General features: G+C 40.1%; 1 protein-coding gene across 4 annotated transcripts in view; it reads right to left on the bottom strand.

Moving 5' to 3' along the window:
• DISP1 (dispatched RND transporter family member 1) overlaps window positions 1-23,908 on the bottom strand; it is a 94,031-nt gene that overhangs the window by 31,615 nt on the left and 38,508 nt on the right. For 2 of the 4 annotated variants that reach the window (XM_071579283.1, XM_071579304.1), the window contains exon 2: window positions 2,646-3,181. In XM_071579283.1, coding sequence (XP_071435384.1) covers window positions 2,646-3,166 — 521 coding nt within the window. In that variant the 5' untranslated portion in view covers window positions 3,167-3,181. Of the gene's footprint in view, window positions 1-2,645; window positions 3,182-10,447; window positions 10,644-23,908 lie in introns of those variants that run through there. The other 2 variants (XM_071579276.1, XM_071579293.1) reach the window with 2 other exon arrangements.

Here is a 23,908-nt window from a genome sequence, read left to right as displayed (position 1 = left end):
CCCAGAGCTGTAAGCATCAGAGATACAGTTTGCAAAGAGTGTTCATGCCCCTCTATCTAATCATATCTTTCCCCTCCTTGCTAAAATGATAACAATAATTGAATGCATTTTTTAAAATTACAAAGGACAAAAATTAAATCTAGTTTGACTACACACTGAATTTAATTAATGTATTGTATGAGAACGTGTATTTTAAACAGCCCTGTTAAAACATGCACATGTTACAAAGCTGGATGATTGCCAGAGAGCCTTGTAATAAAAATATGAGGAGAATAAGCTGTTGTGCAGATTATATGCTCAAATGGTAATAGAGTGTGGAACAAGGACCACATAAAAGTGTCACACACCGAAATGTTACTATTCTGTGTACAGAGTTACCTGAGCATGTAAAAAGTGAATACACATTTATCACCTATTATTTTTAGCACTACAAAGTAATGGCCAGTGGGACATTTTGCTTCTTCCTGAGCATATATCCATCCACCTCCAGTACTGTATCCAGTTGCTCCCTGTTTTTGCCATCTACCAACATGTCTTCATTGAAAAAAGCCTCTCCATGGCATATACTTCACAGTGCAATGAGAGACTGTTGTACTTAGACACACCTTGTGGACCATGAAGGGAAAAAAGAAATCTTTAGTTCCAGGCTAATAACACAAGTGAGAGTCAGATATATGCACTGTTCATTAATGCAGCCAGTTTAAGGAGTTAAAATGCATGGAGCAGTCCAGCTTCCCCACCATGGCATGGGACCTGAGTCCTATTTATCCCCTGTTTAGAGCTAAAAGAGCAGGTAACAGCCGCGAGAAGCTACGTTCCTTTTAGAAGATGGACTCATCTGATGTGCTGACCTATGAGGCATATTGCAGTATCTTCTCACTGCGAAAACTCTGTTGCCTGTACTAGAAGCAATTCCAGAAATGAAACAGCAATCATTGATAGGGATATGCAGAGTATGTTAACATATATAGCTGATTAAATAAGTATAGGTGCTTTAAAGGTCAGATTGCATCTTTTTTTTGACTGTAAAACTGTGGTAAGACAAACCATTTATCATAAATAATCTTTCATAATTCATGTACATTTTTGTAGAAATGTATACTATGGCAAAACAGTGCAAGAAGGGAAAAAAGCATCTTCGCTCAAGAGCCCAATCAGAGCAGTTCAAACAGCCTTTGTATTTGTGAAGTGCTACAGAAAACACTGTATTACTATATCCATAAGAAATCTTCACTGTTCTTATTTGTAGACTGAGAACAAAACCCCAGATTATGGATCTCATTTGTTCCCTTCCTCAAGACTGTGGAATACAGACAAAGTATAACAATCCTGCTGCACAGAGAGAACAACAGTGAAACCAGTGCATCCACTCTGACAGTTTGAAAAGTATGACTGACTGATTCTGTAATGGTTCAGCATCCTGCATACCTTTGCATGCAAAATTATACAAAAGTTTTCATCTTTACTTGACATTTGGGTGGAAAAAACACCCCTGATTGTGAGCAGTTCTGACAACTAAGATTTTTTTTCCATTTTTAAGTGGAATTACTGGCAGAAGAAAGCACTCCACATTATCATCCTTATTTTCCTCTGCTTTCACCTTAAGGAAATAAGCTTTATTCACTTTGACTTTTTCCACATTATATATTTTTCCCAGTCTAATATTTTCAGGAGTTTAAAATTAGTTCATATATTTCATCAAGGGAAAATTATTATAAATGACTGAGAAATAAATACTTGTGGCTTAAAGTTCTCAAACAAAGATGCAGATGTTGAAGAACAGGGAGAAGGTTAATTTTTAGAACTCCAGGGAAAAATTACCCATTTTGGTCCAATTGCAGCTCAAAAAAATTAACCTTGGTTAAAAGCTTCAAAATGTCTTACTTCAACAGGGAATTGGGTTTTCAGAAATGCCTCTTGGATTGACTGATTTTGCCCAGGCTGGAGATTTTTCTTTTGTTTGTTGCTCTTTGTAGCTGGGACTACTGTCACTGGAACTCCAAAGCTAACAAATATAAAGAGGCAAGTTCATATGAAATGGAGAACAGAAAGGAGTAAAACCTGGAGCAATCCAAATTTTCTCAATCCAAGCACAACTTCAAAGTTAAGCAGGCAACATACACTGAAAAGGCATGGGGGCAACCCACTGAACCAGCTGACCTGACAAAGAAAAAACATCCAGTACACTTATGAAAAGAATTGCTGAAAGTGTTTTTAAATGCACCTTTTTAGGGAAATTTGTGTTTTGATTAGATTATGCAGACATACCAGTTCTTTTGGTGCATTCTTAGCTATCTCTGTATTGGTGTGTTTCACACAATATAGGTGTAGACTGTGCCTTGTAAAACAGCTAACAAGCTTCCAAACAATCCCCCCAAAAAATAAAAAACAGCCTTTTTTCCTCCAGAAAGAAATAATTCACTTCATGAACATTCATACAGCCCAGCAACACTAAGCTCCCAGCTTGGATTCTTCTGGGGAAAAAAACCCCAAGTTGGTAATGCATCAAAGACTAACCTGTAAAAAACACCAGGGAAGAAATTTGATTTATTTTCTTTTTAGATCTCCTATTTTTGTAAGAAAATTAAATAGTTATGGAAAAGGTTATTCATCCTGACAACTAACAAATAATGCAATCTGCTTACCTTATCCTGGCTATGTGCTGCTGCACAGGCTGATGCTGAAAATGGTCAGGCCACTGATGGTGAAGGCAGAAGGATGGGGAGGGCTGAAGACAACAGGCAGGCTGATAGACAGGGGTGTGTTTTTGGCAAATAGATGCTGAGTACTCAGTATGTGGCTGCATGCAGCACGAAGTCACGGGAGATGGTGCTGAGCAGCCAGCCACTGAATTACATTCTTGCTTGCTATTATGGCTACTTAAAGAATGATGGTATGGACAAGGGTGGCAGCATTGCGACAACATCTGCTGAGTTCTTTGGTTGTCTAAAGGCAGAAAGGATGGTTTGATTGTACCATTAAGTTGCAGGCAGCCATTTGGACTTGGTTTTGTTCTTGGTGTTTCCTTGGATGGGAGTTGTTGGACCGTGACATCTCCGTCATGAGCTGCAACAATACCTGGGCCAGTGGCACTTGACAAGATGCTGCCATTGCTCAGAACCACAGAGTCACTGACGTTGCTCACAGCCATGCTGGAGTCCTCCATGGATCTGTGATGTTCCTGAAGAAACAAATAAAGCCAAGTTTACAGAGCTGCAATGTTCTCAGATGCTCAGAAATAACTTCAGGACAAAGTGAGTAAAGCTCTGTTCTCATCTTCATCTTTCACAACACAGGGAAATAGAACAGAGTCACACCTACACTGCCAGAGGTGTTGTGAAGGACTTAAATTTGTTCAACAAAACAGTAAGAGTGAAGTTACGTAAATTTCTCAGTAATTAAACAAAACTGTAAGTCAAATGAATAGACATTTCACAGTGTCTGTGTCTCAGCTAACAAGGAATGGTTGAGATGCACAGGACTAAGATAATTATGCACAAGACTAAGTTACAACCACTATTTATAAAAAGAGATTTTAGTATGAACTGTGTAACCATCCACACCTTGCTCTGCAATTTGCCTGTGTGCTTTGAAAACCTGCGGGAGACAGGACTACACAGCAGAGATTGTTTAATAATAATTTATATGCAGGCTGCAATAATCTTCTTTCCCATCTCCAATTTCTATTGAAAATGGGGTGTATTCATGTTTTTAAAGACATTCTTTAGAAATATGTTATTTAAATAAATCAAGCCACTTCAGCAGACATGTCAGAATTTCTAAATAGTAGACTACGTCTTTAGCAGGAGTGTTATGAATACTAAAAAGATAGAATGCAACCACATGCTTCTCCCAACTTTACAAAAAAATAATTCCAGGATGGAATTAATGCTGATTAAGAAGCTCTTGCTTCCAAGTGACACGTATTGTGAAGGCAGCAAAGAAATGTACTGTGCTGTAAATAGTGGATATTAACAGATTTTCTTCTAACGGTTCATTTTTTTTCAAGCAAAATGCAAATAAATGAGAACTATTAATACTGGAAGAGTGGCCATGGCTCAAGATCAGAACCTGCATGAGGTCCTCACAGCAGCCAATTTCTCCCATCTTAACTATAATCTTATTTTAGTAAGATACTAAAATAAGTTGGAGATCATTATTTTGCATAGTAACATGAAAGGTCAAACATCACACTCAGACAGTTTGTTAGTCAAGGTAGATGGGCTGGGGGAGGGAGGAAGAGAAAAGGAAGAAACAATACTAATTATGTACTACTTAGAAAAATAAATCAACACTTGCTTAAAAACCAGAATCAGTTAATTACAACTGCTTTGGCTAACTTAATGTTACCTTTTAATACCAAATTTCATCAACATTCCAAGTCCAAATTGTAAGGTCTGCATTACAGACACTGAACTTTGCAGAAAGACACAACAGAAGATTAAGGCAGATAAACAAGGAAGTTTCTAACTCATTTTCTTCCCTGATACCTTTGCTGAGTGCTCTGAGTGCTAAGCCTGCCCAGCCAGCTGAGCTATTTAATTGCCTGAATGCTAATTCCGAGCAGAAAGTGCTTTGATGACAGGAATGCTACCCTGGGCAGCCCCCTGCGCAGCATCTCCCCTAGACAGAGCTAAATCCTTCACTTGTGAAACGAAAATTAATCCTCTGCTATTTGTTCTAGATCATGTGCAGAGCCAGATGCCCTGGGAAATCACTTTCATTTAGATAACCACTCAGAAGAGGAGAATATGCTGCTTGACAAGCATATTTTTTCCAGCCTCCAATTCCATACATTCCTGCCAGGGACCCACTCCTCCAGCCCAGCAAATAGAGCCCATGAAGCACTTTCTGCTGAGCACAGAGAGTAAATTCAAGTGGCTGGCTAAACTTAATTTTGGTCTGAAGAGACATATATTAGTTACGTGGAATACCACTGTGTTTGAAGAGTCTGGTTTTCTCTCGCACTGCAGTCAACTTCAAACCTCAGTGGACAGAGTGAGAGCTGGACATCAGGGCAGAGAAGGATCCTCTCAAGGTGTCTGGCAGCATTTTAGGAATTTCTGGCTGCTTATTTTCACACTCACTCACATAAGAGATAGGCTGCACAGGGATGCTGTTACATTTCTATTTCTAAATTAGTTTCGCACGTCCATATCATCACCTGAAACTCCTGTGCACTGATTCAAGTTTCTGCATCCTGGAATAACTGAAAATAAAGCATGGAGACACCGCAAATATCTAGCCCTTCAAGAAGACAGACCCCCGATCCCTTCTCTTTAAGCCCAGAACACCTGCAGTGTGCAGCAATTGAGATAACGACACCTCATGTTCAGTAGGTGTTTCAAATCACTTCATGAAGGAGAGCAGGCATTCCTGCACCAGGCACACACGTGCCAAGCAGAGCTGTGTGCCAAGCTGAGCTGTGCCTGTGGCAGCTGGGCAACCCCAGCAGACACACACAGGATTGGGCCCCTCGGTGTGTCTGTTCCCCTTGTGAACACTGACAAGCGAATGAGTAACTTCTGTTCCAGAGAGCCCAGGAGCTTTCACCTATTATGATCAAAGATAAAATGCTTTATTTTCAATGGATATAATATCTACTCACATATCTTTTGTTTTAAAGGGTATCTTCAGAAAGACTTCTTAGAACTAGCAAATTCAAAGAAAATAGCACTATCAGTACCACAACATATAATTCTGCCTTTGTTCTCTTCTTGAACAAGCTATTCATGAACCATTCCAAGCTATAAAAATTTTAACAGATCAAGTTGTTTCTTTCTTTATTCCTAAGCCCTTAGGAACTATTTAGTTCTGTCCACTTCCATGGAGTCCCTGAGCAAGGGAATGGAAGCACCTGCTTGTCTTGAAGTTCATTAAAGTAAAACAGACTACTTTGCATGCTAAGGTAGCCATCTGATTAAGTATTTTATTCAGTTACAGCTAAAATGAACTGGGACTCAATTCATTAGATTGTGAGCTGGGCTGTACATTTTCATTTAGTTCAGCAGCTTTTCTTTTTTTTAAAGAAATGCAAGACAGTTATGTAATTTGACAAGCCTCATGTCATCTGAGTTTTGTTTCATTCATGTTTAAGGGTATTAAAAATTCTGTACAATGGTACTTCCCTTGTGTCACACTCTATAGAAGTGACTGCAAAATCCACTGACGGCAAAACCTCACCTGCAGCTGTCACATAAAAATATATTCTTATATTATATTTTTATCTCTCTGTTGCATTTTGTCTCCTCTGCCACAACTGTGGTGACTGGGAACTTCCTGAGGAACATAACAATGGCCCAAGGAAACAGTTTACTGAGAATCTTTCCTTTAGTAGATAAACAAACAAGACTGTTAAAATGCAACAACTTAAAAGCACAGTAAGATTTTAATAAGAAGTGGGCATGGAAAATCAAGGAACATGTTCATAGTGAAAATAAACTAAAAATAAGAACCTTTGAAAATGCAGTCTTTGAGACTTATGAATTCTTTCATTGTCAGAGTTCACTTTTGCTGCATAAGAGTTGGACTTGATGATCTCAGAGGTCTCTTCCAACCCAACTGATTCTATGATTCTAATAAAGTGGGGGTTTCAGACTTACAAGAATTTATATCTGAAAGTATCAGAGCAGTTGGATAGGTATTCTGGATAATGAGGTTGCAGAAAACACAGGTTTTAATGTAAGTGGCCCTAATTAATAGAAGATCAAGTAGAATTAGAAAAAGTGTTAAACTACAACCTACATGTTTAATACATACTACATAGGTATCCACTTCTCTAGATGGTATTTTAAACATGATCATCTATTTAGAAATTATGCCAGCTGGATTGCTAAGGGAAGAAAACTAGAATTATCTTTAGGTACTGTGTGCTTGACAAGCGTAACTGCTCAGAAAGCACTTTAGCCAGACAGTTCAAAACAACAGCTTGGAAGAGTGTCCTACCTGGAAAGCACCAAGGTCTGCAAAGGCAGCGTTACTTTGTGACAGTTCTATGGAGTAACCCACCCATTATTTGTGCAGCTAACAAGGAACACACCTTACTCAGCAGACATCTGCCAACTACATTGCAAGCCCCTCAGGAAATAAAGTAATGCTGTACCACACCAAAACTATGTAGGATTTGGTGCTCCACAACTAGCATGTTCTTTTTAGACTTGGATTAAGTTCACCTGTTCCTTTGGCTGCAATTGAATTTTTTTCTTCTTCTTTTTTTTTTTAAACCCCAGACTTAGAAAAACATTGGTTCAACAAATCCCATCTGGATTCATAATGCCTGCAATTGGGAATGATAGAAGTGCAAATCCAAGAGGGAATGACGTCGTGGAAATTTAGTATAACCTAATATATTAGTACAGATAATTTATAGATCTTTAGAACTAGACGACAAACAGCCAAGTGCTGAGGGTTGTTTTAACTGTGTAAGAAAAAAACCAACCACAATGTGTAACTTGCACAAAACCAAAAGCAAGCTGTTAAAAGACTTTAAATTTTTATTTAAGGTAGGAAAAAACTCAAATTTCATTTAAAAGTTATTTAAAACTTTTCAGCTGTAGTCAGCATTGCACCACTCAGCCAGCTGAACCAGTACAGGTTTTATGGACTTTGCAGACCTGTCAGCTACAAAGCATCATGGTTATGAGACAAACATGATGTCCAAAGGAACACAAGTGTCTTTTCATGTTTGAATTTCATGAAACCAGCTGGAGTCTAGAAGTAGTACATTTTTGAAATAAGCAACAGTTAACAATCCCAGCACTACCTGTTAAGTCTTATCCCAGATGAAATGTTATAGTGGCTCTCTAGTCCCTTAAGACGCTAAAGTTTTCCAATGTGGCAAATGGGTTACACGGTCTCACAAACTGTAAACTCAGTTAAATCCTCACCAGACTTCGCTTCCTGTGCCAGTCACTTAAGGAGAGTTTCCTCCTCCTTCACATTACCAAAATTCTTTGTATCTTTGTTTTTTCTCAGTGCTCTCAGGAGTAACAGGTGGTGCCTGGTGTTTGATACCGGGCTTTATGGGAGATGTCTAGTTATCTATCATTGCAATGGTCTTTAGCAAGTCAAACAGCTTTTTAATGTTTTATGGCCGTTGATCCCCATTTTGGCTCTCAGCTAGACATTTTTCAAATTCTCCAGCTCTTACTCCAGTGCTATCAAATGTGGTGCTTGGTTTCTCTCAATACCCTGATTCTTGCCTTTCCATGTCAGCTGTTAACCACTAGGTCTTCCCTGAAAAGCTTTCACTGTACAAAATACAGACGCTTCCCAGAACAAGCCAACACTGTCCTTTCCCCCATCCACCAGGTATTTCAAGTATACATATTTCAGCTTCTAGAAGAATCCTGAATTCTAATTTATTAGTGCACAAGTTTACCTGGTACATTTACTAATGCTTTCACTTCACTTTGAGGATTGATACAATGTAGCTCCTATTTTTGAGATTTTCCATTATGGTCACTTTATTTTCTGCATAGTCTATAAATACCCACTTCCTCAACTAAAGTTGCCCTATTCACAAGCAGATTTTAAGCAATCTAAGTACTTGTACCACGGGATAGTAGTCAGAAGATGACTATCAATCAGAAAAGGTTTATAGAATGGAAATTTCCCCTCCTCCAAGTGTTTTGAGAGCCAGCTATCCCTGCCATCTGCCTCCACAGCCTGCGAGGCTGAGAACCTGTCCTATCTGAACCTGAGACACCATGAGCTCATTTCCTGTGTCACACGCTGGCTGGGGAACTGCAATTCCTGTGACAGGGAGTTTCCAGATGTCCTCATGCCAGGACCACAGCTCAAGTACAGATGTGCCCTGGCAAACCAGCATTGCCAAGCTGGCATCCGAACTGACCCACCAAAAACAGCTGTGGGGTGAGGGAGCTGGGAAAGATGCAAAGGGTGGGAAAACCAGTCCTCTTCAGTCCTTCAGAAATAGATTTTGCTTTTCTTTTCAGCTGAAGTTACTTCTCCTGGCACAGACAGCAGAACAAGAGCAGACTATTTCCAGAAATCGTTTGCAGGGCTTTGACTAAAGAAATCGATTGCAGTGCTTTAACTACAAAATCTTTTTAAAGTCAAAATTTACAACAAATATAATTAAATTATAGATCAACACAACAACAAGGAGCCTCAAAGTCTCTTCCAGAAGTTTTGTATGATCCTAAAGTTTCATTTAAAAAAAACCAAAAAACCCCTCTAAGCATACTTATGTAGGGAAATTAGAAAAAAAATACATTAAGAAAGCCTGAAAAGGCTTCAAATACTCTGACTTTTGGAATGAGATACAGCTACAAGCAGAAATTATTGGAACCATACTACTTCAAGAAAAAGTATGCATAGTTCTGGAAAACAGGTATATCTCAGCACAGTTTAAGAGCACAGAAAGCTGCCAAAAAATCCCCAAGCTCTGCTCACAAATGCCACACTGTCATCACACTAAATCTTAGTTACACAATTTACTAACTTTCCATTACCAGATGAAATATATTTAAGTGTTTATAATTGCAAATATTCTGATCCAAAATAGTTCTAATCCTGCTTACACAGAGAGAGGGGAAACCTAAAATGTCCCTTTTTCTGGATGTAAGAGTTACTTGCATTGAAAGTCCCCTAGGTTCTTACTTCACCATGCTGTGGGATTAACATTTAAATTATTACAGCTGTAAAGGGACACAAAAGCAATGAACGCTCTTTAGGATACAGCCCCATTTCTACCTACCATCACCATGACTATATCAGCATTACATAAAAGCTTAGGAAACCTCTTGACCATCTGCTTAGAATCAGATTTTTTGTTTTCTATCCAAATTTAAAAGCTATGTTTGAACATCTTTAAAGAACTGTTACTAATAAAAGCATTTTCCTCCTATTTTAAAAGAAGCACTAGCATAATTTCTCAACTACTGTGTGTTAAAGAAGGCAGAGACTCAGCGAGAATGCCAAGGCAGGTACACATCAGCAGTCACACCTATTTGATAAACAAAGGGCATTCTTTGCATTTAGCTGCAGAAAACACAGCAAAGTAGTTTTACACTGGCAGTCCCGCAATAATTTTCTTCGAAAGTTAAACATGGGAGATCTGACTTTTTTTCCCCCTCCCCGCTTCATTTCCCAAGCGTGAGTTGGTTTTAAGTCTCCCATTTGCTGCGCCGTGCTCTGAAGGTCAAATGATAAAGCTCATATCCCACTTTTATCACAGCACATCTGTTCAAAGCGCCGGCTCTGGAGTTGGGGGCGTTTTGCTTTCTCGCCGGGCTCTTCAGCGCCGGCAGAGTCCTGTGCTAAGCTCTCCGGCATTTCTACCCAGCTGAAGTCCTTCACAAGCTCAGGACCCTACCCGCACTGCAAAGCAGCCTCGGCAGTGTAAATAAATGAACCCGACATCCTCACGCTTTGTGAACTCCCGCCCGAAGTGCCCCAACGAGACGCAGCTCTCGCCACTCACCCACCAGTCGCAAGCCGGAGCCGATGGGCAGAAGGAAAGAGGCGGCAGCCCCCTGGCTCTCGATCCAGGTACCCCCGGGCTACGCGCCCGCTCCGCCGCCGCCGCCACCGGTCCCGCTCCGCCGCTCGCCCCCCGCACTGGCCCCGCGGCAGCGCCGAGCCGAGCCGTGCCGAGCCGAGCCGTGCCAGGAGCCCGGGCCGGCCGCCCCTCCCCGCGGCAGGTCACGGCGCTGGCAGCGCCCGCCGGCTCCTCCCTGCCCCTGCTGCTGCTGCGGCCGCTCCCGCCCCCGGCCCCAGCCCCGGCCCCCTCGGGTCGGGCTTGGCGAGGCTGGTGCGGGGAGCTGAGCCTAGCGCTGCAGCTTCACCTGCCGGCGCCCCTCGGGGCTGCGCGACCCGCGCGATGCTCCTCAGGCTTCCAAGCACATGCCTACGCGGAAAGGACCAGTGGCATCACCTTGCCACCGCCATTTGGAAGCGGAAAGAGTTGAGGAAAAAGAAGGGAGACTGAAAACGGCACCGAGGGTCGTTGGAGGCTTTTCAAACTCACTCCAGCCCTCAGCACCTCCTGCCGATGGCTTGTGCGTCAGTACCAAGCTCGTACTTCATCCTTTGGTTGGTTGTCAGGCATTTCTTACAAAATAATTGCTGTGTGGCTACAAATCTCTAAAAGGTCTCCAACAACAAGAAAACCCTACAGATTTTATGATATCTGTACCTAAAACAGCATCTTTACACCTGAGCACTTGAAGACCTGGTAGTTCAAAAGAAAATATCTCCACAAACTTCATAGATAGATTTATTTTTAATAAGACTTTATACATAAAAATTCAATTATTACAAACAATGCAAAAAGCTGAAAATTCTATGGTCACAACTCAAAATGAAAAAAAACAGATTGCCAAATTCTGGGGATATTTAAATCTCCAGTTCTCAGACTTCAAGAATAGAATACCAGGTCCCATTTAGAAAGAGCTCAGTATTAAGGAGGATAACATGGTACTACTCACAAAGCAGATCTGTATTATGAGGAACTTAAAACCCTCCAAAGAGAAATGCTATAAACTGATCTCAACCTGCTCTACCAGGGTATGCTCAAACTAACTGCTAAACCTCACAGCTAAACCTCACCTTTTGGGAGGTGACTCCTGGTTCTCCCTCAGCTCTGGATATCTCGGATACAAAGCTCAAAACTGCCATACTCCTGGGGAAGATCTTACAAAACAGTCCCCTGTAACTTCCAAGTAGATCACAATCCGTGGGCGACTGACTGGGTTTTAGAAATGCTCTCTTTCCCCTCGGCTGAAATATAGGAGCTCTGATTCAAGGATCAAGTTGAACTGGTTGGAGCAAAAGGAATTTCTCATCTATAAGCATCTTTACTCTTTGTAAAGCAAACAAATCTAACCAAAGGAAACAATGAGGCTCCATTTCCCTTAGTGTGACCCTAGAATCATTCATCCCAATTCTGGTCCAAGGTTTTACACAAGGCAGCTCTTCCTGCTCATCGGATATGGTCTTGAGCAGGTGGTGAGAACTCTGCTCTCCTCCAATTCTAAGGGGATACTTTTTTTAAACCAGTCTTCCTTGACTTTCTCACTAAGCTGCAACTGGAAAATTTCACTGGCATCAGCTGCCTTGTCTCCACCTCCCCCACACCCTACCTCCTATCTAAAACATCATTTTTCTAATGTTAATGGTTCTTTAACAGAAAACTTGCTGTTCATTCAACGTAGAGCCACTCACTGCCAATGATCTAGGACAGTTCTTATACAAGAAACTCAAACACATTTATTGAGTAGAACAGCACTACCACAAAACAGGTAACTTTCAATCATAATTCAAAATCAAAGTAGGACTACAATTCAGTATTTACTTTCTGAATATGTGAAATTCATAATATACCTTGGAAACATCAGAAAAATAATGTCAAAGTTACTTTCCCAAAGCCACACAATTCTACGTATTTTTGACAAATGTATCTACTAATAAAAGTGTTTCTTAAATGTGTAAGTATTACTGTGTATCAGTTCCCTACAGATACTGTTTCCCTTGTATTTGCCAACCACCTAAAAGAAGATGAGAGGCCCATAGGATTTGCTCACTGCTTTTATACCTAGGAGGAAAAGTACTATAAAAATCAAAAGGATTACAGTCTACTAAAAACTCTTAGATCATATGCACTGCAGAAAATAATGGCAGTGTTTCTTGGTACATGAATTTACTGCAGATATTTTGTTCCCAAGGACAACAGTAAAATGAATGTATAATGTATGTTTATAGGTTATGCTTAATAAAATGATTCCTGTCCAAATGGGATTTAAATACTGGATCATTTATTTGAATTACAGGCTTGTAGTCAATTATTCTCTCAACATTATCTGAAACCCAAACTCAGCACCAAGTGCTAAGAAACCTTTCCCCCTTGCTACAATTCAGCCTCTCAGGGATGAAGTTGTCCAGTGCCTACCCAGGCATATTCCTGAGTTTTAACACTTCCATCATACATCCTCTAACATCCCCTTCTGCATTACATCTAACTTCGAATGTTGTTCCTTATCCCACCTTCATGTCCAGCAATATCAGACAAATGCCAACCTCTTCATTTGCAAGAGATTAGGAAGTACAATTTAGCTCTGCAGCATATGGAGTGCAGGTACAGGGAAACTGGGGGAAGGTGAGAAAGGGTGGAAGCATTTTGATCAATACAAGGCAGACCAGGAATGTCAAATCTGATCATGGAAACCTACAGAAGAGAAATAATACTCTGCTCTATTCACTGCCTGGAAATGCATCTGTCCGGAGAATCTACAGGACATCTGCATTACTAATTCAGACTTGGTTTAACTCAATATGATGCTCGATGCTCCATGGATCTACCAATACATTTTACAAGTGACAGAATTCTATCATAAATAAACCAAACTCTCAGAGTTTTGCTACACAGTAAAGGGAAAATAAGAATAAAATTTGACTATTATGCCTCTTTAAAATTATTTTTTTAGATTTTATGCATCACTTAAAAATTTGTGATTTGAACTTCAAGCCCTTGAAGACAGAAACATTGTTCTGGGTAAACAAAAGTACTTCGCATGTTCTGATCAAAGAAAAACTCTTTAAGCTTAGTTATCACAAAAGATGGTTTGTCCATTTTTCTATGATGATAACTGTGGTTTTTAAGTGAGATTTTAAAATAACTATTTTCGTGGTATAATTATCAAATAAAATCAAGTGGTAGTAAAAATACTAACAGACTTCCCATAATTCTATATACAATACTTAAGAAAAAAGTAAGTATTGTTATGATGATAACCATATTAGAGATTCAAATGTGCTACAGTCTGTATTACACAGAAGATGAGCCTAAAAAACCTGAAGCTTGTATTTACAAAGTAGGGTTGACACACCATATTGTAACCATGAAGTTTAACCACTCTCTCTCGTCAAACAAGAAACAAAGAGCTGCAATACTTGGCCATGATCCTTTCATAGCCTCTCCTAAACTGAAGACACCAGGCAATACCATCCACTTCTCCCACTTTTAGCTGCTCATGATGAAGAGCTGCCACCTTTTGACCGCTGTCAGTGCAACTGTGCCTTGTACCTTCTCCTCGCTGGATGCCTTGACCTGCCCTTTTGAACTTACTATGACATTAATCACAGATTCTTCTCACCACAGGGTTACTCTCAAAGATTCAAAAGAAACTGAAGGACTTTGACAGTGTTGAACATTAGTAAGAGAGGTAGTGGCAGGCTTAGGTGTTCTGGGGACAAATTCATGCTGAAGGACTAAGCAAATGCTCAGGAAGAGTGCAGAGGCTTCCAAAATCCTTGAAGGCCAGAGGGCACCAGAGGTGCTCTGGGGAGAGTAAGGGAGTATGGAATAAAAGAGCCAATTATAGGTTAAAATGACAAAATGAGTTCTGCACGTGGCACATGTACTCTGCACGTATTTTATTATAGTTACATTGAATTTTTATTACAATTCCTATCCACCTACAGAATTTCCTGGCTGGTGTTTTTTCTCTTGGACGCAATATTCTGTGTTGCCTCTTACATGCTACAGCCCAGTACTTGCAGCAGGCAAGTTACCAAATGCCATTTAAAATAAAGAAAGTAGCAGGAGAAATGTGTTAGGGACCAAGCACTCATTTACTACTTTTCACACAAAAGTGTATTTTTGTGCAACACTTGAGGTATTACTAAGATAGCAGCACCAATTCAACATAGGGCACTGCTGGGATCCTCCAGGTTCTAGCAGCACATGGGACGTGCCAGCAGAGTAGTTGAGAAAGTTTACTGGGCTGAATCAGCTTCATCCATCAGAGATTACCAGGTCTAGACTGCCACAGATCATCACATCTGACAATTTTGCAGAGATATCCAAACTATATAGTTTTTCTTCTTCTCCTTGAAGTGGAGAAGACAGACCTTATAAATACAGGTCATAATATAAGCAAAACTAATTCAGTATCATTATATGCCTATGGCAGAAGCCTTAAGTATTGAGTCTTCCATTTTCAGACTGCAAGCTCAAGGATGAAATATCATCTGATCAATAGATGACGTGAAGGGAATTGACTGTCTTTCTTCAGCTTCCACTCATCCAGACTTCATCACGGAATCTTTCATAATTGATAATTCTCAGCCTTTCTCAAGGTTAAGAGAGTTTACAGGCTGAAAAATCTTTAAGACAGTGATGAGGTCACCTCTGAGCCTCCTCTTCTCCAGGCTAAACACCCCCAGCTCCCTCAGCCTCTCCCCAAAGGACTTCTGCTCCAGTCCCTTCTCCAGCCTTGTTGCTCTTCTCTGGCCCCGCTCCAGCCCCTCAATATCTTTCCTGAACTGAGGGGCCCAGAACTGAACACAGTACTCAAGGTGTGGCCTCACCAATACAGAGTATAGGGGAAGGATCACTGCCCTGGTCCTGCCGGCCACGCAATTCTTGATACAGGACATCTTAAATGAAGTCAAAGCACAGAAATAAATTTCTGGGGGCAAAAGAGGATCTTTAATTGTCCATAAAGTGCCTAGAACAATGTGCTGTCAGTCCCTAGTGTAATTAAAGTCAGTTCAGTATGAATCTGAAAACAAATATAGGCTGATTCTAAACAATTTCTTTTATTGATTTTTTTAAAAAGCTCTCAAAGTATGATAAAGACATTTTACAGCCTTGCCCCCCACCTCCCCCAACTGAAACAAGACACTAGCAGTATTTCTCTTAACTTTTTGCATTGAGATCCTAAGATTTTAAATCAGATCATGTGAAGGCTGAGTTTTATGACATAAGGCTGCCTTGTTTTATCCACTTACAGAGCATAAATACATAAATTTAATGATTTTTTCAGTGACTTTTTTCTGCTATACATAAACCTTTTATTTCCCTTGTTTCTAAACCACATATACTCTGAACTGAAATGAATATCTGAGGCTCCACAGTAACTCAAGTCCCACATCACACACAAGTCTTGAAAAGCTATTAAGTTTTAAAATTCCCCACACTGGATGAAATTTGCACCACTAAAATAAAAACCAAAGTTGTGTATTCATAAAGAAAAAACTGAAGAAAACATCAGATTTAATACTCTGCAAAAATGCTTTAATATGGAGAGTTTATAAAACAGTTTTATTAGCATCTCAAATAGTTTTCAAATACTAATATGAAGAAAACTTGTTAAAAATACAAATAAATCTGGAAGCAGAATTGAATATCTATACCTCTGATTTATCTACAGCTTACAATGTTTTGAAGGAATTTTTAATAGCTTGTCTTCAGCTGTAAAAGTTTCATTCCCTAAACAGAGTGTTTCAATAGTAAGTTACATTAAAATGCAGCTGCATAAACATGTTTATACACAGTTACATTTTCTCATTCACATTCCTGTCTCACAGGTGTACCTTTTCCACTATGAAGTAACTAAACTTGAGTGTATCTGATGTAAGTGCACACATGTATAATGTCATTTTATAATGTAAAATAGTCCAGACTGACCAGAGGGAAAAACTAACAGCATGCTTTATCTGAACATAAAAACAAACAAGTGAGCAGTATCACTTTTTTCACTACAGAGAAAAGTGCCTTACTAATATTGTTACAGTTACTACCACAGTAAGATTAACTTGTCTATAATTCAAAGAAACAACGAAGAGCTGCATTTCTCCCATCATTTGAAGAAACTCATGTAGCAACAGTGCAGAAAGCACAAACACCACTATTTCTGTTTCAGCGGGGGAAGCAAAGGAAGGAAAAGTCACTTCTGTCAAATTCATATTCTCAGCTCAGGAAACAGATAAATCTTGCAATGTAAGGGATTCTTTTAGAACACTAAGGTACCATTTATTTTTAAGATGGGGCCATTTCATTGAACTTAACTTGGGAAACTGAAAGTGTAACATCAATACGTATCACAATTACCTAAGCATTGCCATATAATGCTCATGCAATATAAACAACTATGTGCAAAATAGACTTTCATGTTGCAGATATCAGAAAATTATTCATTTTGTTGTTCGTTTTATTCACTTACACAGCTAAGTAGAAGGTTCTTGCTATTCACTGAAGAGCAAACTAAGTGACAACTGTAGTTCTGAAATATTTCTTCTACCTATTGCAAGTTCAGCATTCAACCTACCATGCTGTTCCCCAGGCTTAGTAGAAGAGAAATCCCCCTACCAGCTTTTTACCATTTTTTTTCCCTAAACAATATTCAAAATTAACTGCCTAAACCTTCAAACCATGCATGAAAGAGCTCCCCCTCCTTTTGTACATAATCAGTATCATACCTTCACTTTCTCCCATTAGGAAAGTGAAATAAGCACCAAAGCTAATCTCTTTTTCTTCAGGTGGAAAAAAAAAGAGAAAATAAAAAAAAAGATCTAAGTGTTTGGAGTAAACAAGCATTGCTAGAGCCCATAGAAGACCTTTTATTTGATGTGAGCTTTTCTGACACACTAACGAAGGCCTGACAGACAGGGCAGGAGAAAAAGCTATTTGAGCACCAAGTCAATGTTTGCTCACCAGGCTGCCTGCCTGCCACAGGCTTACCCAAACACAGCCCCTGCAATGGGAAGTCAGTCTTTTCTGGCTGTCTCTTAGCAAACATATGTGAGCCTGGGAATTCCTCAAACATTCAGATAAATCAAGAACCAGACCTTTCAGAGCACCAACCTCCATAGCTTTAGAAGGAGATGTCACATTTCTCTGGGACCCTCTGATTTCACTGTTTGGACTAAAATACTGCCTATCACATGCAAGTCACAGTTTCCAAAGCTGTTCACTAAGTTTGATATGTGGCTGTTTCACTGGCTACTCTAAGGCAAAAACCTTGAGACAAGTCTAAACCATGAAACACCTACATAACATTCCCCTAATTTTTTTAATGCTATCTATTCCTTTTGTACTATGCCTAGGGGTAGTGAGGTGAGTCTTCTCAAAAATGCTTTGGTATTTTCTGCATTGCACAGTGTACAGTACAAAACATGTGCTGTCAGTACAAACCAGCAATTGTACACCTTCCTGATCTATTCTCAAATCCAAAAATCCTTTGGAAAAGCACAAGGTACACAAAAATTGCATTACTGTTGCAGTTGCATTACAAATGCAGTTACATCACTTCTCTGCATGAGGCCCATTTAACAAAACAGATTTTTACGTTGAAGATGTACGGTATTGACCAAATGTCGAGGATGATGTACTTGAACGCTTTTCAAACCTGATAGTACCTCTTGAGATCTAGATTCAATAAATATAGTTGGATACCTATTTAAAGATGGAATTCAAGAACAGACTTCAATTAGATTACCTCTACTACAATCTCATGTATGCAGAAATTCAGTTGGGCAACACTGTTTTTCCAATCACTACAGGGTACACATACTCAGTTTCTAGGAGATTCATTGGAACAGGACTTGGGTCTCTACTGGTTACACAAACTCCAGTATCAGATTATAAGAATTAAGGAATTTAAAGACGATCAGGTGCTGCAATGTATTTAGGAGTACCATTTCTTTCCATACTCAGGATTTAAGGATCAGGACTCTGAAGCAGCAGGACTGATACCAGTCTGCAAAGGAAACCAGGGTATGGGAACTGAGAGAACACTAGTTCCTTTTTGGTCATTACAGACTAAAACTGGAGATTTTTTTTTAAGTCCTGGCAAAGAAGAGTGAGTGGGTATATGCTTGCAGTACCACAGCTATACAAAGTCAACACCAGCAAACCACCTCTATATCAGACATGGAGACAAGGAAACAGCAGCTGTCAAATGCTTTGGCAGCCCTGCGGCAGCAGCAGCTGCAAAGCTGTTCCACGCCTGGGAGAAAAGTTTGGTCCCTTTGCAACTTCCCCCCTTCCAGCTCACTTAATTGGGCCAGTACCTGTTCCAGGGCACAGGCACTGCTAATTTTAATAAAGCTAAGAAATCACTTTACTACCAGGCCACTGAACCTTTATAGCAAGTGTTCAGGTATTAAAACCTGAATATTCTTTTTTATAATTTTAAATCTTATACAGAACAGCCTTGTTTAGTCTACAGTTTTTAACAGTCACCAGCCAGATACCATTTTAATATGAGCAATGCATGCATCAGACACTGACCTTCCCAGCAAGAACTCCCAGCCCAATCAGCTATTGAAGGGCAGCTGCAAAAAGATTGCTTCATTTGTCAGATGATAGTAACCTTTACATATACTCTTTCAAAAACAGCTAATGCATAAATCTACCAGCAAGAAAAGTCTTTCTCAAAGAGTTTGCTTTAGAGACAGAGAAAAAAGAAATAATCTAACCTTGAGGGAAGGATCCCAGTCAATTTTGGATAACTTGCTCTTCATGCTTGCGTAACACATCCACTACATTTTTTTCCTCACAGTGAACAAATAGTATCACGTGAATCTGGTCATGCTACTCAAAGGCAAAGGCACACAAAGTTATTGGTAGGCATTAGAAGGGACTGTATTACCCACCAGTGTTTCTTCTGCCTTTAGAGTACAACTGAGTGTGAGATGCCAGGCAGGACCAACAGTATCTGCGCACGGCAAGTGGGAACAGGTGACCCTGGGCAACTTGGTTACTGGCATATTATAAACCAGGGGTAAGACCAAGCTGCAGATTTCAAGGGAAGGGGGCTGGGAAGAAGGGAGAAAAAGGAACCTGGAATGCTTGGCCCGAGGTCAGAGGACAAGGAATTTCAAAGCTAAGTGGCAATTTTAAGAGGCAAGTGCCTATCACGCAAACATGAACCTATTATGCTCACCCACACCCTTCCTCTTCGGAGATTCGTTTTAATCCCAATAAATTTTCTAAATTCAATTCATCCCATACGTGCACAAGTTTATTTGCTGGAGTAAGGATGGTGACTATAACAGGATAACCAGTTGGAGTGGCGAAATGCACTTCTTTCAGTGGCACTCATGATTTAGGTACACTTAGGGGAATCCATGCATATAATGTGTATATCATAGTACGTAAAAGCAACAGGCTTTATAGTTGATACTCAGGACTAAAGAGAAACTTTCAAAAATTGCTTAAGGAAAAGCATCCAGTACACAACGTAACTAAAAGGTAGAGCTACAAGTTGCAGGGATAAGCAAGATAATTTCTGGCAGTAAGTTTTCTGTAAAACAAGTTACTGCTGAAGTAGTTTTGAATTCTCACAAAATAGCAGAAGCAAAGAGTTGTGTTCGAAATGCTTACAAACTGAAATAACAGTCCCCTACATACAGGAATTTCTTTTATTAGGAAAAGACGGAAAAGAACTCAGTGATCAGCATTCTAATTCAACACTAAAACATAGCAGGATACAATTGGTAAAGTCATTGAAGGCATTTTCCCAGGTTTCTTCTTGAATAACTGCATTTTTCTTTTGGAGAAAACAAGTCGACAGTTCAATGACATCATTATCTTCTGTGACTTTCTTCACAAGTGTTGCATTTCTAAGCTATTTGCATGGCTACTGTAAACACTGAGCAGGAGCATCAATACTCTTAAGATCCCAGAGCACTGGAGCACAAGTCCTATGGGGAGAGCCTGAGGGAGCTGGGGTTGTTTAGCCTGGAGAAGAGGAGGCTCAGAGGTGTCCTCAGCACTGTCTAGAACTACCTGAAGGGAAGTTCTAGCCAGGTGGGGGTTGGTCTCTTCTCCCAGGCACTCAGCAATAGGACAAGGGGGCACGGGCTCAAGCTCTGCCAGGGGAACTTTAAGTTGGAGATCAGAAAAAAATTCCTTACAAAGAGAGTAATCAGGCATTGGAATGGGTTGCCCAGAGAAGGGGTGGATTCACCATCCCTGGAGGTTTTTAAACTGAGATTGGACGTGGCACTGAGTGCCATGATCTGGTAAATGGGAAGCTGGACCAAAGGTTGGACTTGATGATCTTGGAGGTCTTTTCCAACCCAATAGATTCTATGATCAGTCAGAGCATGACTGAGGACAGCCTGGCTTCACGTGCACAGAACACATGTAAAAGATACAGTGAGGATGAGCAGCCACTTTGCAGGGCTGCAGGTAAACATGTGAGTGACAGCAGACAAAGCTGTATTCCATTAAAATGGCATGGGTGAAACACGTGTCTGCCTTCAGAGGGAGGTAATTCAAGGAAAACTGTGCTATGCATTACTGGGTTCTTCACAGGACTTCACAAAAGCCTCATGACTTCAAAAATGAAAGAACAGCCAGGTCCTGTTAAATTTACTATGCTCACCCCTCCTTACATTTAAAGGTGGAAAGAAATACTTCCCTCAGGGAAGCGGGGCCCAGTTCATAATTTCTGGATTAAACCCAGTACTATTAGCTGCAGAATGAAATTATTAGTGACAGGTTCACTGAATTACCTCTTTACAGAGGTCACCGGAGCTTCCTAGAAACCTAAAACTGCCACTGTAAATTTGGCTAATAACAATTCAGTTTTTTAAACCATCTAAATTAGAGGTAAACATAATAAATAAAGGACAGGTTTTAATACCCTAATTTGGTCATGCACAATACGTTTTCATTTTTTTTCATTTTGAAGTTATAAACAGAAATACATGAGTTCTGGCATGCACCGCTATTACATCAACATTTTATATCCACAGATGTGGATGTACAACTTCTATTGATTTTAAATATGCTCATTGCTGTTAAAACTATAACACAAATCAAGAATAATTTTTCTGGCAAGTACACAAACCGTAGCATGATGAGCACATTTAGAATAAGATTAAACAGAGGCTTAAAATAGGATTAAAGAAAAGCTTTCATCATGCAAAATTCTGCTATGAAATGAATCAATTTTGCAATATCAAGAATCTGAAAAAGAAAAAAACCCCTCTATACAAAAACCTTACTTTCAGTCTGTGTTTATTACTGTAATTTTAAAGGTTCATTCAAAGATCCCAGAAATTGTTCAATCTACCACTTTACAGGCTATGCTTAGTTCTGCTTAAGCTTCCAAGACAGTTAATAAACTCTATGTACTGTTTCCTGTAAAATACATCAGTCCTTGAAGTACAGCCCGTGTTTCCCCCTCCCAGGGAAGTTACCTCATCACTGGATTATAAAGTCCTGTTTCTCTTGTGCTCTCCTCCCTCACTCTGGTCCTGTAAATTTTCCATTCCCGGTTGTACAAAGGATGCCCTTGATCCCAATCTAGTAAACAGTTGAGTAGTTAAGAGTCCACTACTTGGGGAGAAACCTCAGGTTGAGATCTTTCAGATGGATTTCAGTATTAAATCCAAGTTTTCCTTTTCTCAGTTACCGTGCAGCTGCCCAGCAATTCTCTCCAAGCTTTGCAAGGCATTTGGAGGCACTTGTGTCCCACTGGTGCAATGGAACTTGGACACTGGGGCACTGGTAGCAGAGCACTGGGCACAGCCTCTGCTCCCTGGCACACTTGTGTCCCTTGCTGGAACCTCAAGGGGACTGGAATGTTACCTGGAATGTTACATTTGCTTGGGTCAGGCTCTCCACTCCTCCCACACACAAGGAGAGCCTTCCTCCCTGTAGGAATTGATTCACATTATCTAGCATGGAGAAAGTCCTGCCAGAAATGGATTTGCGAAGAAGATCAACAAGACACTGACAATGCTTTAACAACTGATGTTTTTAATGTTGTTTGAATGTACAAAATGTCTGGTAAATTGTCTTTTTGTAAAGTCACTGCTTCTCCTTCCCAGAATACCCTGTTATCTCAGGGCTCTGGAGGAAGGTTGTGACATGCCTGCTACTTGAACCCCTCTCCTATTGAATGTAAATCCCCTTACTCCCATTGGCCCAGAGCCAAACCCCCTCCTGTTTCTTATTGGTGGGTTTTGAATCCCTCCAAAGTCCGTATAAACCCCTGACCAGCAATAAACTCTCTCTTTGTTCTTCTCCCTCTCAAGTGGTCCTTGTGTGTCCTTCTTAGGGGCCCTTGGGGACAATGTGGTCAGGGAAGACAGGGAGCACACTTTCTCCTAGGTAATGGAATAACCTCCAGGACCAGAAGAATCATCCATACCATTGCAGATTTCATCCCTACAACAGACAGCACCACCGAGGCAGAAAGAACCCCCAAAAGGGACACCTCCCTGCTGTCCCTCTTAAGTTCTCATCTGCTTTGTCAGAGCTCACTTCAAGATCTCCTACAAGTAATGCCATTCCATCCTAGCCAAAACCATTCTGAAATCCCTATTTCTACACAAGGTAAAAAAGAACAACTTGAAATCTGATGGTTCATAAGGAACTGACATAAAATGGTGCTATTGCTGAATTACTGGGGAAGATACAGAACATTGCACGAAATGGTCATGGTAAATCTCACACTAAAATGAGGGTCACCTGTCACAACTGAGCCATGTTCATTAGTACTGAAGAGCAACCTAATAAAGTTCTCATAGTCTTGCAAGCCTTAAAGAGATATAAAACATGCTGTTATGATTTATGTTCCCAATTGAATGTCACTGTGCAAAGATCACAGAATCCCACTGACCCCAATCCTGAGTACCCTGGAATTAGGACCAAAATTCCACACTTGCCAGAGACTGAATCTGAAGTAGAATGATACTACTTTCAAATAAGATACTAAACTACCATAGAGTGCAGGTTTCATGGTCTAAATTCAGTTTACTATAAATTCAGTTCCTTTTGTAATTGCTTCTTTCTGCTTAATGTTTTAAGGGGTTTTGTTTTAATAACTATCACATGCAATAAGTAGACATATCCAAAACAGACAATGATGTAAAAGTGATTGATCAATCAGCTGTGAGATTCAGTATCACCTTTTGCACAAGGCACACCTGATTCTGAACAAGGCAGGCAAACACCATTTGTGCTGTGCTAGCTCCTGTAACTTGGTGGCAGAGAGGAAGACCGCATAGTTCAATTACTTGCTTGTGCTGGGTGTTTAGGTTGAAAATACAACCACAGTCTTCAGCCATCCAGGTTGAACAAATGACCTTACTGAAGTAAGAATTTCTTTGAATTGTTCCACTTCACAGGATTTTCTGAGTA

The sequence above is a fragment of the Pithys albifrons genome, chromosome 2 (genome assembly GCF_047495875.1).
Source record: "Pithys albifrons albifrons isolate INPA30051 chromosome 2, PitAlb_v1, whole genome shotgun sequence".
Classification (NCBI taxonomy): Eukaryota; Metazoa; Chordata; class Aves; order Passeriformes; family Thamnophilidae; genus Pithys; species Pithys albifrons.
The sequence above is the reverse complement of the archived record's forward strand: the minus strand, read 5'-3'. Positions and strand labels throughout refer to the sequence as shown.